Below are 17,437 nucleotides of genomic sequence, written 5' to 3'. Positions count from 1 at the left end.
GTAGTTAAGAATTGCAGAGGTAAATGGAACTTTTCAGCATTTCAGTGCTCAGTTTCTGTGTTTTAAGATGAATTCTCTCCACTGTTTTCATGATGGATGAGCTAGATGGTAAATTTGCAGCCACCGTCCTGTTTCCTGGTCTACTGCACTAGAGGAAGTCTAGCAAGCAGAATCGCTTGTCTTAAACAAGATGTGGTTTATTGCCTAATAGCAACTACTTAAAAGTTACTTTGCAACAATGTCTATCATATCAGACTGTGAGAAATGCCCAGATGGTAGGGCTTACTTTGTGAGATATTAAACTGTTCTGCCCTTAAGTCCATATGCCACATACTGGGTGATGCTTCAAGCACTGTTCAACTGAAGCCCCATTTGCCCTCTTGAGTTAATGTAAAAGGTGTCACCAGTCTATTTCTCAAATAAGAAAATAACTTCTCCATCTGAAAGGAGAATTATGCAGATTTATGCAGGGTTATCTGAGACAACTGAAAGTATCACTACCAATCAACTTGACTAAGAGGTTAGAAATGGAGAATTGTAGAGTTCTTGGACATTTGGAGGTGGTTACAGAAGTGGAAAGGCTGAAGCTATGGAGAAATGAATAATTAATATTTGTAGTACAGATGTGTATTGCACTGGAGTTTTCTGCCCATCATTCATTTGTATGTTTGGCAAGTATTAAAAGCTATGTTCAAATTTTGAAGCAGTTTATTAACAATGAGTTGTTATCCATGGGATGCCCATGTCTTAAGGACTCTTATGGTGTAGGGGTGGTGTCTTTGCCTTTGAACCGGTGTGATGATACAATGGCTTTAAGAGATGTCCTTTTTTTTAATGAAGAAAGGTTGAGACAGAGGTAGAGAGTGATCTGCTCAAAGCCAATAAAGTTAAACAACTTGTGAGACCTTGGGTTTTTTTAAATTTGGAATAATAGAAGCAGTCTGAATGGATGGGGTCAAGTTCTCAGAACCAGGTTTTCTAATTCAGCTTTGTGTTTGCTGGGGTTTTGAGGTTGGATGTGGAAGTTCTTATTCCTGTCTCTGTTAGAGTGAAAAGCTGGGGTTTTCTTTGTAATTCGAGCAGCATTAGAGGTTAAGCATATTGATGGAGTTACAGTTAAGACAATTATTTTATTCTGTCTGTAATTTAACTGTAGTGTGTTTTTGCTTAAAGTCAAGTAGTTTGACCAATCGAATTGCATCTCGAATGCAATGCCTTATCTTTTAAAATAAGAAGTTAGATTAGATTAGCTACAGCGTAGAAACAGGCCAAACGGCCTAACGAATCCACACCGACCCTCCAAAGAGTAATCCACTCAGACCTATTTCCCTCTAACTAATGCACCAAACACAATGGACAACTTCTTTTCTCAAGTTTTCTCACTGTATCTTAATCTAGACCCTAAGGTTAAGGTAGCAAGCTTATCTTGATATATTTTGAGGGGATGTGGTCTGGTCCATAACAGCAGGCAGTCTGGGTTCAGGTCCTACCTGCTCCAGAGGTAAATATTAACATCACTGAACAAGTTGGTCAGAAAATATCAATACCCTGTCCTGTCCACAGAAAACAGGACAAGTCCAGCACAGCCAATTCCTGCCTTTTTAAGTCTACTCTTCATCGCAACTTGCTGAAAGAAGTCATCAACACTTATTAAGCAATAACCTGCTCCTTGACTTTGAATTTAAGTTCCATCAGGAGCCCTCAGCCCTTGATCTCATGACAATTGTGGTCAGAAAAGATGTACTTGAGGTGAGATGAGAGTTCCTAACTTGACACCAAGGCAGCATTTGATATCTAAGAGAATGAACAAAACGTAAGTCAGTCATAATTAGAATAAATGTTTTCCACTGATTGAAGTCATTTCTTGCATGAAGAAATATGATGATTGGAGGTCAGTCACCTTAAACCCAGGACATTACAGAAATTCCTTGGGGTAGTATTGAAGTCATGGCTATCTTCATTTGTTCAGTTTCAGATAATGAATTGGTCATGTCTGTATGCAGCAAGACTTCAGCATGGTGTGTGGTGGGTGAACATTTCTTGCTGTTTAAATGCTAGAAAATGACAATCTCCAACAAGGGAATCTAATCATCTCCACTCGACAGTCAATGGCTTTACCATCCCTGTATCAGCTCCTATCAACATCCTGGGAATGACTTGCTCATTGCCCATGAGGTTACAAAATCCAGGTTGGACTGTAGGAGTGCTTATAAGGCATTGGAATGTTTAGTGCACTCATTGAATCTGTAGTCAAACTCTGCCTTGCTTTATGTTTGATGTTTTATTGCTTTGGACTCAACATTTTAAAACAATCTTCAAGTATTGCAGTTGCTATAAGTTATTACATTGAGTTTTCCATGGCAGGAAAAGGTCTACAAAGTTAAAAATCGCACAACACCAGGTTATAGTCCAACAGGTTTAATTGGAAGCACACTAGCTTTCGGAGCGACACTCCTTCATCATCTGATGAAGGAGCGACGCTCCGAAAGCTAGTGTGCTTCCAATTAAACCTGTTGGACTATAACCTGGTGTTGTGTGATTTTTAACTTTGTACACCCCAGACCAACACCGGCATCTCCAAATCAGGAAAAGGTCTGGTATTGTGAGATAATATTGAGTTGGAAATTGTTTAAATTGAAGAATACAGCGCTATTCAGCTTGAGTTTTATCCTTCTACTTGTGGAAAGTGACACCTCAAAAGTCTATATTGTAAAATTCTTTTGGGTTCCATTTTGCTTTTTGAAGACTTTTGTTTTATCTTTCATTTATCTTATTCATTTATTTTGCATCAAACTTAACCTATGTCTTGTAGTTCTTTTTAATACTTTCTCAATACTTGCTTTCCAACTGGCCTGGTATTAGATTAGATTAGATTACTCAGTGTGGAAACAGGCCCTTCGGCCCAACAAGTCCGCACCGACCCGCCGAAGCGTAACCCACCCAGACCCATTCTCTACATTTACCCCTTTCCCTAACACTACGGGCAATTTAGCATGGCCAATTCACCTAACCCCTGCACATTTTTTGGATTGTGGGAGGAAACCGGAGCACCCGGAGGAAACCCACGCAGACACGGGGAGAATGTGCAAACTCCACACAGAGAGTCGCCTGAGGCGGGAATTGAACCCAGGTCTCTGGCGCTGTGAAGCAGCAGTGCTAACCACTGTGCTACCGTGCCGCCCACGACTCCACACAGTCGTGAAGAACTAAAACTTGTATCAGCTCATTTTATCATGTGACTTTTTTTTACAGAGAATTGATGAGATGAGTTGATTGGAAGCATCATAGTTTATTTTTCTTTCAACAGGCAAAGAGGAGACTGGAGCTGGAAGAAAGTGATCACCAGTACCTGGCTACTGACATTTGCACTCCAAAGGGAAAAGGAAGGGTTACAATGAGAAGCCCAAATAGTCCAAAAAGTAAGTTTAATAAGATACATCATATTAAATAGAATAAAACTATTTACAAATTAAAGTTGGAATTCACTCTAGTTTTAGATTTTGTTGTAATGATTTGTTTTTAGTAAAACAAAGTCTAGTGGGTCCAATAATTGCTGTAAATCTAATATCATATGTGACCAGAACACTGAAACTGCTGGGTTCATTTTTCTCAATTTTGTGCCAACATTTTCCTATCAAAACAAATTTTTGACTATTTTCTTCAGGCAGCTTTAAGTCAAAAGCTATAAAGCTCGTTCAAGTGATTTGGATATGTTATTATAAACTTAGCAAGTTCAACCCTAAACTTTCATTGTTACAAGTTATCATGCTTTTTATTGAACCACAGAAAATCATTATCCCTTTGGATAGGGTTCAAAATTAACTTCTTCACGTGAGTGTTGATTTCCAACGAATAATTTATTGCATGGGATCTCTGCTTATTTTTAGAAACTGGAAATTTGAGCTGTTGATTTGGTTAATTACAGCTGCATTTTTTAAGCTCTCTTTATCCTTTGAAAATTGTATCAGAATTTGCTAAAAAAACAGCTGCATTAAATGACTTAATGTTGTGTTCTAAATTTAACGTTTTACATTTTAAAATCAACCTGCTCAGAGATATTACTGCCGTGTATGGAGCAGGTGGGGAGACAAACCAAGGTTACCTGATTCAGAAGTAGGGACACTATCACTGCACACAAGAGCTTCCTCTGATCTAAGTTAGTTTAAAACTCGGTTAATTATGATTGGTGATGATACAGAAAATTTACCTTGCATGTTTCCATAAACATCATATTAGTTGAATGGACCAGTTACCCTGGTCATGAGGCAATTATTGGCTAGAACAAAGAAATTGCCTTGCTTTGAATTGTCATTATTTAGGCCCACTTGAACAAGCACCTTTTTTTCAGAGGTGATAATTTATTTAAATCAACCTGTTTAGAGATGTTATGACACACCTCTGTAACAGGTGGAACTTAGAACCAGAGATAAGGGCACTATCTCTGAAACACTAGGGACTTAAGTTATGTTAGACAATGGTAGTTAAGCAGAGATGATGTTTTGAGGGCTAATGGTGTGAAAATGTATGCCTTGACAGTGCCAGCAGTATTTCTTTCAGAAGGAACATGCTTCATCCAAAATTGAAATACAGTTGAAGTAGGAAAAGTTGACTATTGATTATTTCATAGCTGACCTGTCTCAGTTGTGATGTGTGAAATATCATTATGCTTAAGTGGGGTTAAGATGCATTGGAGAATAAATCCTCAGTTGGAAAATTAACTGTTACCTTGTATATTACCTTATTGTAATGTATCTTATTGAATGCCCTTGCAAGTTCAAGTGTATTGCATCTACTGGTTTCCTTCTTTTTACCCTATTAATTACATCCTCTCAACTTGAATAATTTGTTTCAAGCCTGTTATTAAAATAATGTTAAATTTGCCTGATCATACTGTGATTTTCGAAGCACTTCAAAGTTTCCTTAATAATAGATCCTAGAATTTTCCTGATGATTGATATGAGGCTAACTGGCTGATGGCTTCCCGATTCACTATTCCTTTCTTGAATAGTGGTGATACTCCTGTTCAACGAGCCAGTGCTAGAATCTCGGATTTTTGCACCACTGTCATCTTTCAGAACCGTAGTGTGTAGCCTTTGGGTTCTGAGGATTATTGGATTTTCATCTTCAGTTTCTCCAATGTTTGTTTTTTTCCATGCTGATATTGGTGAACTTAACCATGTTAACCCATGGGATTGCCCTCTGTTTTTGGTATTTAATTTGTTTTCTATGAAGGCAAATATAACCATCTTCAAAGTTTATGCCATTTTGTGTCTGCGTGGGTTTCCTCCGGGTGCTCTGGTTTCCTCCCACAGTCCAAAGATGTGTAGGTCAGGTGAATTGGCCATGCTAAATTGCCCGTAGTGTTAGGTTAGGGGTATGGGTGGGTTGCGCTTCGGCGGGTCGGTGTGGACTTGTTGGGCCGAAGGGCCTGTTTCCACACTAAGTAATCTAATCTAATCTTTGTCATTCCTCACAATTCTTCCTGACTCTGTCTTCCTATGGGATCAAAGTTTTCTTCAGTGTATAATGAGACTGGTTGTGAAAGCTCTTACAATCTGTCTTATGTTTCTTGTTTGTTTACTTTCATTCTTTTTCTCCCCCCACTTTTTTCAACTTTTTGGTTGCCTTTTTCTAGTTGCTAAAATAGTCAGCCCTCAGACTATTATTCTTTACAACTTGTTGCAAACCTTTTCTTTTAATCTAATGTTTAACTTCCTTAGAAAACCACAAATAACTTGAAACCTGGTCATCTTTTGACCACCATGCTCTTTGTTAATGATATTCAATTTATGCAATGTTTGCAAGTATTGAAACATTTCCTTGCCTATCCCCCATACATATTGGATGTATACGATTATATGTATATAGGGATTGTGATTATTGACAAACATTATATTAGTGTCTTCATACAACTGTTCTAATTAAGTGTGCAAGTCCTAGCATTATAGGAGATGTTTTGCTAAGATTTCATTTTGAAGTATGTTGAGTACACTCCGAAGGAGGTCATAACCATTTTCTTTATACTAACTTTAAACAAACACCCTTCTGAGTAGTTGACCTGTAGTGGTTTTGACTGCTTGATTGAGAAATTATTTCAAGAAATTTGCCATCTCTTGTAATCCCTCTCAATGCAGTCAATGTTCTGCTGGTTTTTGCACAGATTTGAAGCAGGCAGTATCTCCAGATACTAATCAGAATTGTTAATTTTCTAGTGATGTCAGAATTTATAAATATAAACCCTCAGTGCCTACTATTTGACAATTAGAATTGGCTTTATTGTGAAAAGTTTGTAATGTCGCTGCTTTGGCGCCATCTTATGTACAGGATACCAAGGTACAGAAAAGCAAGTGTTCGTTACAGAATTGCAAGGGTAAAAAAAGAGTGTCTCAGGAATACAAAGTTTTTGAAAAAATGCTCAAATTACTCAAAGTCCAGTGGAAGAATAAAAGTTTCTTTAAGAAGTATTCACATTATAGTCCTTTACAGTCCTTAAAGTCTGGTTAAGTGTTTGGGTATTCATAACAGCAAATACTTGTTAAAAGGATTGGTTGACAACAAAGTTGGTGTGCTTCACGATTTGTGACAAAATGATGGTTTAACCCTCAACTCTGTAGGAATGAGAGTAGGCTGTTGAACACTTGTGCCTGCTTTGCAAGTTTGTTTGATTACAGAATCGTAGATGACAGATCATACCTGACTTGGTTCTATTAAAAAGTTGCCTGCTTTTCTCTCATAGCCCTGAAGACTTTTTGCCTTAAATATTTCGGTAATTCACATTTGAAAGTTACAGCTGAATGCATTTCCAGCATCCTTTCAAGCGTTGCATTTCAAGTTGTCATATCACTTTTTATGTAATAAAAAGTTTAATTTTGTTACTAACCTTTCTATCTGTTGCTTTCAGCCTTCAACCGGTGTCCTTTGCTTACTGACCTTTAGATCAGTGGAAGCAGTTTCAAATTCAAACTATCAATTACCGGGTTTTGTATGACTATTAAATCTCCCACAGACCACACCTGAGATTCTTCTCAGTTTGTCTCGTCTCTTCACGTAATAAAACTCACTTGTAGCATTTTAGTGAAGCCTTGCTAAGCCATAAAATCCGATCCAAGTTGTGATGTTCAGAATTTGAAGGGAAATAAAACTCGTCTGTCTTAAAAAGGAGACTTTATTTTTAAAAGATTTTAGTCCCTTGTTTTAGTCTCCCTCACACAAGGAAGCATCATCTTCATATCCACCCTATCCAGTTCCTTAAACTACTTGTGTTTCAATATGATTACCTGTCATTCTTCTAAACTGCAGCTGATATAGACCTAACCTCTTCAACCTTTCTTCGTAATGTAAGCACTTAGTCGGCACGGTGGCACAGTGGTTAGCACTGCTGCCTCACCGCTCCAGAGACCTGGGTTCAATTCCCGCCTCAGGCGACTGACTGTGTGGAGTTTGCACATTCTCCCTGTATCTGCGTGGGTTTCCTCCCACAGTCCAAAGGTGTGCAGGTCAGGTGAATTGTCCGTAGTGTTAGGTAAGAGGTAAATGTAGGGGTATGGGTGGTTTGCGGGTCGGTGTGGACTTGTTGGGCCGAAGGGCCTGTTTCCACACTGTAAAGTAATCTAAATCTAAATCCCAGGGATGAAATGGAGTCTTCAAATGTGTCTTTGAACTGCTTCAAAAGGGTTTTTTTTTCTAACAGACACCATAACTGTACAAAATCTTTTGCAGCTGCAATAAAACTTCCCTGCTTGTATATTGCATTCCCCTTGCAATAAATAATATTCTATTTGCTTTCCTAATCACTCGCTGAAACTGCTATTTACGTTTTGGTTTATGTACCATGACACCCAGATCCCTTTTGTACCAGCAAATCCTGACATCAATTTCTATTTAAATAATATACTTTTATTTTGCTGCTGTTCTTGCCAAAAAAATGTTCTGTAAGTTTGAATGCATCACATGTGTTCTCCTCTATCTACCACAAATATTAGTTCCTCAAAAAAGCTCTAATAGATTAGTTAAACACTATATTTCCCTTTCACAAAGCCATATTATCTCTGCCTAATCAAATTAGATACTCTAAGTAGCTTTCTATAACTCATTAATAATGATTCCTGGAATTACCAAAGGACAGGTGTTAGGCGAAATGGACTACAGTTTCCTGTCTGAGTCCCTCCTTAACTGAAGGTGGTACATTAGCTAATTTCCAATCCAATGGTCCATTCAAGAATCTTAAGCGAAACTATTTTATTATCTATCATATCTAAGCGACTGAGTGCTTGAGAATATAAAGTTGATTTCATTCATTAGTTTTGAAAACAAAGTAATGAACTGTGCTTTTCACGTGAGACACGCTGAGCATGTCAAGATGTATTTTCTTATGTCGTCATTGGTGTTTATTTTGGTCGAGAATTTTACTAATCCATTGATATGAGTTCGATTTAACATTGTCTTGATAAAAAATGTACTTTCATTGTATCATTCAATTTAAGAGTTGGATGGTATTGGATATTAGGATGATCTTAAATATTCTAGGTTAGAGTTGAATTAAGTTATTATCTGAACTCAAGCTTTCTTCTGGGCTATGAGAGCCAAGTTGTTGCCAAAAGTACAAAGATTTCCATTTCTCAGCACTTTTTTATGATTTGAAACATGTCTGCTTATGGAGGATCAATTCTGTTGATAAAAATTGGATAGCTGTGTAAATTAGAGACTTGGTCACTTTGCACTAAAATAAATGATTCAAAGCATGATTCCCTTTTGATAGTGCCCTCAAAAGGGAATCATTTCTCCCATTGCTACCCCAAGACTGAATAAACCTTACCAGACAGACAGGTGAAACGGTATAACTGAGAGCATTTTTGGGCAGCATGTTTTTTCTATTGGACTCTTTGCTTCTAGTTCAGGGTGTGCATTTCAGAATGCAAAAGTAGATCACTAACTTACGGGGTGCAGACTGGATGAGCAATAGGAAGCTGTTCCCATCTGTTATTTTGTTATTATTAAGTATTTGCATAGTTTCATGAGCTGTGATTAACTTTGTCAAAGTGACACCCATGTTAGTGGATCTTCGTTTATTTAACTAGCTCCCAGGTCTCCATCAGAGAAAACTCGCTACAATACATCACTGGTTCCACTCACAAAGAATGTTGTTCAACTCTTGAGCCAGTCTTCTGATGGAGTGTTGGACTTAAATCGAGCAGCAGAGGTCTTAAATGTGCCAAAGCGAAGGATTTATGACATCACAAATGTGTTGGAGGGTATTCATCTCATTGAGAAGAAATCAAAAAACAATGTTCAATGGATGTAAGTTTTACTTTTTAATTCTTGTTCCTTAATTTTGTCTTTCAACTTGGATACCTACTTTACCTTTCATGTCGAACTTTGCATCAGTTTATTAAAATGTGAATACTTGAGTATGAACACTTGAGCTATGACAACCTAGCTTGTTTTAATTTTTTTTGTTTCATTTAGAGTTGACAAACTTACTGTTCAAAATATTCTTAAGAATACAATTGATATAATAACATTGAGAATAAGACCAGGAGATGGTCATTCGGCCCTTTTTGAGTCTGCTCTGCCATTCATCGAACTCTCCAACTCACTACCCTGTTCCTGCTTTCCACCCTATGATCCTTTTTGTCCAAAGATATGTCTATCTCCTTGAAAATATTCAATGTTTTGACTGCAATTGCTTTGTCGCAGAGAGCTCCACAGGTTCATCACTCTCTGGATGAAGAAACGTCATTTTGTATCAGTCTTAAATGGCTTACATCATATCCTTAAACTGTGACCCCCTAGTTCTGGGCTTCCCAGTCCTTGGAAACCTTCCCTGTATTTACCCTGTCTAGTTCTGTTAGAATTTTAGATGTCTATGAAAACTCTCCTTGTTTTTCTGAACTTGAGTGCAGAATGCCAACTGATCCAGTCTGTGTTCATACATCAATTTAGTGCTGAAGGTGTGGCCTCACCAAGGCTCTGTACGAGTACAGTAAGATATCCCTGCTCATGAATCTGAATACTCTTGGAACGAAGGCGAACATACCATTAGCCTATTTCACTACTTGCTGTGCCTGCAAGTGTGCTTTCAGTGACTGGTATGCAAGGACATCCAGGTCTAGCTGCACCTCCCCCTTCCCGTACTATTGCCATTCAGGCAACCTGCCTTGTTTTTACTACCAAAGTGGATAACTTCACTTATTCACATTTTAGTTCATCTACCATGCATTGTCCACTCCTTTTGATCTTTCATCCATTAGGATGATTGAGCTTGTAAAACTGGTATCGTTGTGTTGAAATCAATTTTCATTTGCTTTTTAGTACTTTGGAGAGGTAATTTATTTTTGTTCAAAGGGTAATCTCCTTTCCTGTGGAATGTATGCTGCTCCTTATATTGTCAAAGCCATCTGTATGTACAGCTTGCATCTTTGGCAAGAGATAAATAGCAGAAATAACTGATCATTTTAGCTCAGTTGGCTGGATGGCTGGTTTACAATGCAACGTGATGCCAGCACTGGGTTTGATTCACATATTGTTCGAGGTTACCTTTTCAACCCCTCCCCTTCTGGTATGCTGACCTTCTAGTTGGACCACCGCCAATCATCTAGTGGGATGTCGGTGGGTTGTATTGGCAAGGTCAGCATTTGCTGTCTGTTCCTAATTGAGGTTAAGAAGGTGGTAGTGAGCCACTGTAGTCCATGATACAACTATATCCATAATGCTGTTGGGGTGGAATTTGATAAAATGGCAGTGAAGTGTAATATATTTTCAAGATTGGCTAGTGTGACTTGGATGTGAACATGGAGGAGATGGGATTCTGATATTCCAATTGCCCTTGTTCTGAGGAATTCTAGAGGTCACTGTTCCTGTTAATGGTATTGAAGTAACCTTGATAAGTTGTGGTAGTGCATTTTAAACTTATTTCTTTTCCGTCATCAAGTCATCATTGCTGCATGAGACAGCATCTCGCCACATTTTCAGGGTAAAACAAGAAAAGCTGGGAACATATGTAAGAATGTGAAACATAAAAAGAGCAGGAGTAGGCCATTCAGACCCTCCAGCCTATCCAATCATTCAGCAAGGTCATAACTGATCTGCACCCAGCCTTAACTTCTCTTTAGCTCCATTCCTCGTAACTCCTCAGCTTCCCTTCGAATTGATTTTCCCTGGGTACAGACTGCTGAGGTCAGTGTGCAGCTGCGATCCAAGTCGATGTGCCATTTGTGGAATGTTGGAGCAGCTGAACACAGGGAATATTACCCTCAACTCCCCAAAGTTACAAAAAAAAACTATCTCCCTAAGTACTTTGTGATCTAGCCTCCACAAACCTGTGGGGTAGAGAATACCAGTCACAGCCTTCTGGAAGATGAAATTCTTTTGTATCAATGTGTCTGTTTATCTGTAAATATGTCCCCGTTATTTAGTTAAATGGTTAACCTCATGAGTGGAAACATCTGCTCAACGTGTACCTTGTCAAGCCTCACTCAGAATTCCGTATGTTTCATTAAAGTCACTTTTTTCATTCTCCTAAACTGTAATGAATAAAGGCCTAACCTGTTTGTGTTCTTGATGAGTTAACCCCTTTATGCCAGGAGTCAGCAGTGATTTTTCTTTTGAACTGCTTCCCATACCAGCATATTCTTTTTTTATTAAAAACTATCTAGCTTTTCAGTGTTACTGACAGTGCTGTTGTAAGAAGCTGAGCCTTGTTATTGGTCATGTCCATATTTCTATATCAGAAACTTGAGATATAACAGGACATGGAATTTGCTGTAGATTATATGGAGTAGGCTTCTGTCCTAATCCAGCATTTGCCGTCATGTATTCAGAGACTCTGTTGTGCACATGCTTACTCACTATACTGCTATTGATGAACTGAGCAACGAGAGTTTAGCATATCCCCCAAGAAATGAGCTGAGATCTTTATGGCTGCATTGCCCTGTATTGTTGGATCCTGGCTTTCAGCATGCAATAGCTAAAATATTTAGCTTTTGGTCACTAGCCTGAGTGACTACTGCGTTCGGTCTGGGATTCTCTTAAAACTTGCAGCATGCAGGTAGCTTTGGGCTCCGAACAGTTTGGTTGATCTCAACGCAAGCACCAGCTTATGCTCAAACAAAATGACTGTCAATATGACGAGCAAGTTCTGTGACATTGCACTGTGTAGCATGACTTATAAACATGCTCTGCAGTGAACTCAGTGGTTCTTTTTGCTCTCAGCTGTGATATTTTTGGTGAGCAATTACAAAATTCTCAAAGGAGCTCCCTGGCAACTATTCTACTTATAAGAAATAGGCTCTATCCAGAGATATTTCCTCTGGAGCAATGGATGTTTTCTTGGAAGTACTACTTTGACTTGTGCCAGGGTCTGATTAAAGAACTGGATAAAATCTCAGTACCACAGTGAAATAGATCTTCATTCTGAAGCACTTCAATCAAAAGATTGTAGCATCACACTGTTACTGGATTGTATGGGAAAGCTGCTGTTCTGTTGGGGAAAAATGAAGGGTATCTTTCAACAGTTAAAGTTTTCTGTCTGTTTTGCATCAGCTTCCGTCACTGGGAATTGGGTAGTGTTTTTTTTTTCAAGAATGGAAATTTTGAACTTTCCAAAGTTGCTAATTGTCTTGGTGCTGCTTTCTGCAGGGGTTGCAGCCTGATGGACAATGATGGTATGCTGAAGCGATGCCAGGGTCTGAACCGGGAGGTGGCTGAGCTTAACCTGAAGGAGAAGAGGTTGGATGACTTGATCCAGAGCTGTGCCTTGGACCTCAAAAAGCTAACAGAAGACTCAGAAAACCAAAGATATCCTTTCTGATTTGGTGCTCCAAGTGTTTTTTTTAAAAAGGATTTTGGAAAATCTGGTGCGGGCATGATGGGATTTAATGTGTTGGATGATTTGTGAAGATAGTGACATTATTGTAATAGATTTGCCAGTGGCTTTTAAAGCCTCATCAGTAAAGTTGGAGTGCACAATCGGAAGACTGAGTGAGATGTAAACAGCGAGTAGAGAATTTTGGTTCATGTGGTAAGTTCTGTTAGCCTTTTGCAAGCTTAAAAATTGAATCAAGCTCTAACACACAGGTAAAACCTTCAAATAAGTAAAATTACCTGGAAATGGCAGACACTCAGTCAGCTGGAAGAAGTTGGTTCAAAGTAGTGGGAGGTTAAACTAGCTAGTCACTGGTGACTAATGGAATTTATCTGCACTAATCAGGCTTCAGTAATTCTAAGGCTTATTTATTTGAGGCAAGTGAAGTAAATGTAAGTATAGCAGTTTTGTCTTAACACAGTGAAACACAGCAGGAGGCACAGATGTATCAGTGAGGCTGAGAGCTGTTTTCTTTTGAGAACAAGTCTAAAGGGATTAATTTCTGGGTTGGTGAGATTATCCTATGAGATTGAGACTGGGTCTGTATTTCTTTTGTATTTCAAAGAATAGAAAGTGGATTTTGATACGACATGGGGTAAACCCTCCTGATTAATTTAAACCAGCAACACAGAAAAGATTTATCCCGTGCAGTAATCTGAAAGTTTGAAAGGCCAAGAACTAGTTACAGTAAAAATTAACAACTTTATTTCCTAAATATAACAGAATAATAACTAACAACTATTTACAACTCCTTCCTCTAACCTATCTTTTACTTTCCCTTCTACAATACTGGTCTGATAAAACCATCTTATCTCAACGCATCTTATCTCAAAACCAGGCAGCTTTTGGTTCTTCACTGCTATCCTGTCTTTGAGGAGATTCTGCTTCATAGGTTACTGATGGATAAAGGTACCTTTTACATAGCTTTTTTTTGGGCATACTCCACATGCTGCTGGTGTGGCAGTTCTTCTCCCAACTGTTCTATTTTCCCCAGTCTTATAGCCCCAAAGCTTTGGATTGTGTCATTGGCTTTTAAGATTGTCAATATACTAAATGCAAACTGGATTGGAGTTTGGTGTATTTTTGGAATATAATTTAAACTGGCCTAATTCAAATCTGTTTTTGTCTCCAAGCAACACAGCTAATCCAGCTTTTGGCCAAATGTTCACTGTTATCTTATTGAGAACACTTGGTCCTGTCAGGTATTTTTGCTAGCTTTTAACACTCTTAAAGGTACAGTCCACCCACATCTTCATAACAATCTCATTTTTGATGTTTTCATCATCAACCTGTTCAGTGATGCTTTTACACACCTCAGGAGCAAGTGGAACTTGGACCTGGGCCTCCTGCCTCAGAGATAGGGTTAGTTCCACTGTCACCAGAAAACTTTTAAGGGCATGATGGATGTATTTAAGATGCTTTCCCTTGAGGTGCTGATGGTATGACTTCAGAAGGTGTATTTTGTAGCTTTTTTGTTGGAGAGGTTGAGACAGAGGTGCCAAATGGTCTGTTCCTAGCCAATGAAGTAAACAGCTTATGAGGCATTGGAGTTTTTATTAAAAGTTTGAACAGTAGAAGCACCTCTCCCTGGATTGGAGAATTGTATGTGAGACCATCTATTTTATTAAATTTGCCTTTGCGAAGGCTATGTTTGAGGTGTTATTATTTTGGAACTGTTTGTTTAGTAGTTAAATCTATTATTCTATGAAGTTTTCCAATAGAGTTAAGCTATTTCGATTCTTCATCCTTTTGTTAGTAATTTAATAGTGTAAGAATAAAGTGTTTTGCTTCAAGCCTGGTAGTTTGATTAATTGATTAGCATGCAGAACACACTGCCTTATACTAGCCTTTAAAAATAAGAAAAGGTTGGGTATTAAACTACTGTATTAATATATTTTGAGGGGGTTTAGTCTGGTTCTTGCGTCTATTAGTGGGGGATGCTTTCATAGGATAAGGGATAGTCCATTTAAGACTGGTGTCAAAAATTCATTCACTGAGGTTGTCGAATCATCATTTCTCTGCCCCTGCCAGTTTGGAAGCTCATTCAAGGGAAATGGAGACATTGTGGAAAAGTGGCATTCATACAGATCTGAATAAATAGTTGAATAGGCTTGTCAAACTCTTCCTCATTCATAGATGTTGGTGTCACTAGCTAGGCCAGTGTTTATAGCCCATTCCATATTATCCAGAGGGCAGATTGTTATTCAATGTCTAATTTACACCCCTTGACATCTGACACGTTAAATTATGTGACTTATCAGGACATCAGAAAGATCCAGAGTTTCAAAGGCCAAGTGGTAATAGCTGTGAAAGCTCCTCCTGAAACCAGGTTGGAAGTATCTGATCCTTATGATGTAAGTTGATGCTCATTGGAGAGAGACTGATCACATGTAATCAGCTGTAGTGTTTAACATTGCCTTATTTTTAAAGGATTATTTTTGCACACTGAATTGTCCTTGTCCTGATCACAGTAGAATTAAGTCTTGTACATTTCAGACAAGTGATCATTGGCATAAATTTGAAGTAGGGTGTTTGAATTCTAAAGATTATTTAACCAGTTTATGGAAAATAAGCTATTTTACAATCATTGACCTAATTTTTGATTTTCTATCATTTTTATATTTTAAATTTTTAGAATTTCCAGATACATTTATTAAGCTCTAAAGGCCCTATTGAGGTTTATTTATGTCCAGAGGACGCTGGAACATCTAATAGTCCATTGAAATCTGCCAGTCAAGAGCATTCTAGGAGTATTTCCCAGTCACATGTCTGTGGTAAGTTCTGGACAATGATTTATTTTTGATCTGTATGTTGTGTGTTTTAGACGACATGTCTCAAATGTCAATTACATTTTTTTAAAAAGAAAGCAACTGTGACTTATTTCTCAAAATTTAAAGTGAAAGCTAGATGAACTGGGAAAATTTGATTCAAAGCTTGATTTGACCCTCCTTGGAGGTGTTGCCTCCCAATTGTCCTATTATGAGAAGGAAATAGAGGCCCTGAGTCTGTGCCAAAAAAAAATGATGCCAGAGGTGCAAGCACTTTTGTATTCAACATGTTCATAAATGTTATTACACATGTTGCAGTTATGGGTATGTTCACCATGCTGGGAATTTGGATTGTAGACATTTGTCCCCTTTCTTGGTGACATCCTCAGTGCTGTGGAGCTTCCTGTGAAGCTCTGCTGTACGGAGTTGGTTGGATTGTAGATGTGTTCCCATTGCTTCCAGTTACTAGTTCCGGTTGTTCTGTGCACTGGTTGGTATATGGGGTATATGGGGTCTTGGTCAATGTGTTTATTTCTGGAGACTTTGGGTGAGTGCCATGCTTGTAAGAGTTATCTGGCCATCCTTTGTTTGGTTTGACCTATTATAGTGTGGTCCTTGTCATCTGTGTTCATAGGTACCAGGGATAGCTGGTAGTGGCGTTTAGTGGCTGTTTGTTCATGAATATGGATTGCTAGTTGTCTGCCTGCTTGTCCTATAGTGTTTTGTGCAATTTCTACACTGAATCCTTCACGTGATGGGTATTGGGTCTTTTGTTCTGGTGAGTTGTCTTGAACGTGGCTGTTGGTTTATGTGCTGTCATAAATCAGTGGTCAGTGGAGTCTGGCTGTCAGTTCTGAGACTTTTGTAATGTAAGGTAGAGTGGTAACTATGACTTGTTGCACATCCTCACCATATTGTCTGTCTGCCAGTCATCTGCAGATGAAGTTGCAGTGATGTGTTTTGACAAAGGCTTTGTGGAGGTGGTGTTCTCTTTGTAGATAGGAAGTGCTGCAGTGTATTGTAGCCCTTTTGGTGGTTGCTGTTATTCAGGATCTGATTGTATGTGGCTTTTTTTTGTTCTGTTGTGTATTCTTCATTTTGTGTTCATCACATCCAGGAATGGGATTTGGTTGTTAATTTCTTCCTCCCTCTCGTAAGTTTGATCCCTGTGAGCACGGTGCTGATAATTTGGTGTGTGCTCTCGATCCCTGTTGTTTAACTATACAAAAGTCCATGTATCTGATCCAAAGTTTGGATTGGATTTGTGGGAGGGCTGTTTGTTCCAGTCTTTGCATCACTACTTATGCGGTGAGCCTATATGTTCCCCATTGATTTGTTCATATTCAACAGCCAGATATGAAGTGTGTTGTCACGCATGGGTCCTGTAGTTTAAGTAAGCAGTCCTTCTGTTTGTCCAGGAGGTTGGCTATTGTCAACTGAGGTAAACCGCACCGTGACATTGAATGAGACCCCATTGCTTCATCCTTGTCTATGTTTATGTTCTTGATATTGTCTAGGAATTCCTGTGATTGTATTGTGTTTGGATCTGCTGGCTAGATGTTTTGAGTTTCTGTTTCAGTTCTTTTGCCTGTTTGTGATGGAGTTCCTCGAAGTGCCACAATGAGTCTGAGTGGTATGTCTGGTTTGTGTCCCTTTTTTAAATAATCCGTAAAATTGTGGGGTGTTGGTACCTTCTGGTTTCACCCTTTGTAGGTCTGTCTTGGTCATCAGTCCATTTTTGTGCAGGTTCCATAGTGTGTTTATTCTATTAGTTAAATGTGGTGTGGGGTCATTCTTCCCCTGTAGG

The 17,437-nt window shown here is 38.6% G+C and overlaps 1 protein-coding gene across 1 annotated transcript in view; it reads left to right on the top strand.

Annotated features, from left to right (window-relative positions):
- The window catches only part of LOC122564376 (transcription factor E2F3-like), a 62,171-nt gene that overhangs the window by 28,566 nt on the left and 16,168 nt on the right, over window positions 1–17,437 (top strand). Inside the window, exons 2-6 of the mRNA XM_043719163.2 lie at window positions 3,308–3,419; window positions 9,078–9,297; window positions 12,637–12,795; window positions 15,102–15,216; window positions 15,498–15,636. Of these exons, the coding sequence (XP_043575098.1) occupies window positions 3,308–3,419; window positions 9,078–9,297; window positions 12,637–12,795; window positions 15,102–15,216; window positions 15,498–15,636 (745 nt within the window). The remainder of the gene's footprint in view (window positions 1–3,307; window positions 3,420–9,077; window positions 9,298–12,636; window positions 12,796–15,101; window positions 15,217–15,497; window positions 15,637–17,437) is intronic.

This window comes from Chiloscyllium plagiosum, unplaced genomic scaffold (genome assembly GCF_037043375.1).
Source record: "Chiloscyllium plagiosum isolate Xiang-an unplaced genomic scaffold, Cpla_swu_hap1 HiC_scaffold_34, whole genome shotgun sequence".
Taxonomy (NCBI): domain Eukaryota; kingdom Metazoa; phylum Chordata; class Chondrichthyes; order Orectolobiformes; family Hemiscylliidae; genus Chiloscyllium; species Chiloscyllium plagiosum.
The sequence above is the reverse complement of the archived record's forward strand: the minus strand, read 5'-3'. Positions and strand labels throughout refer to the sequence as shown.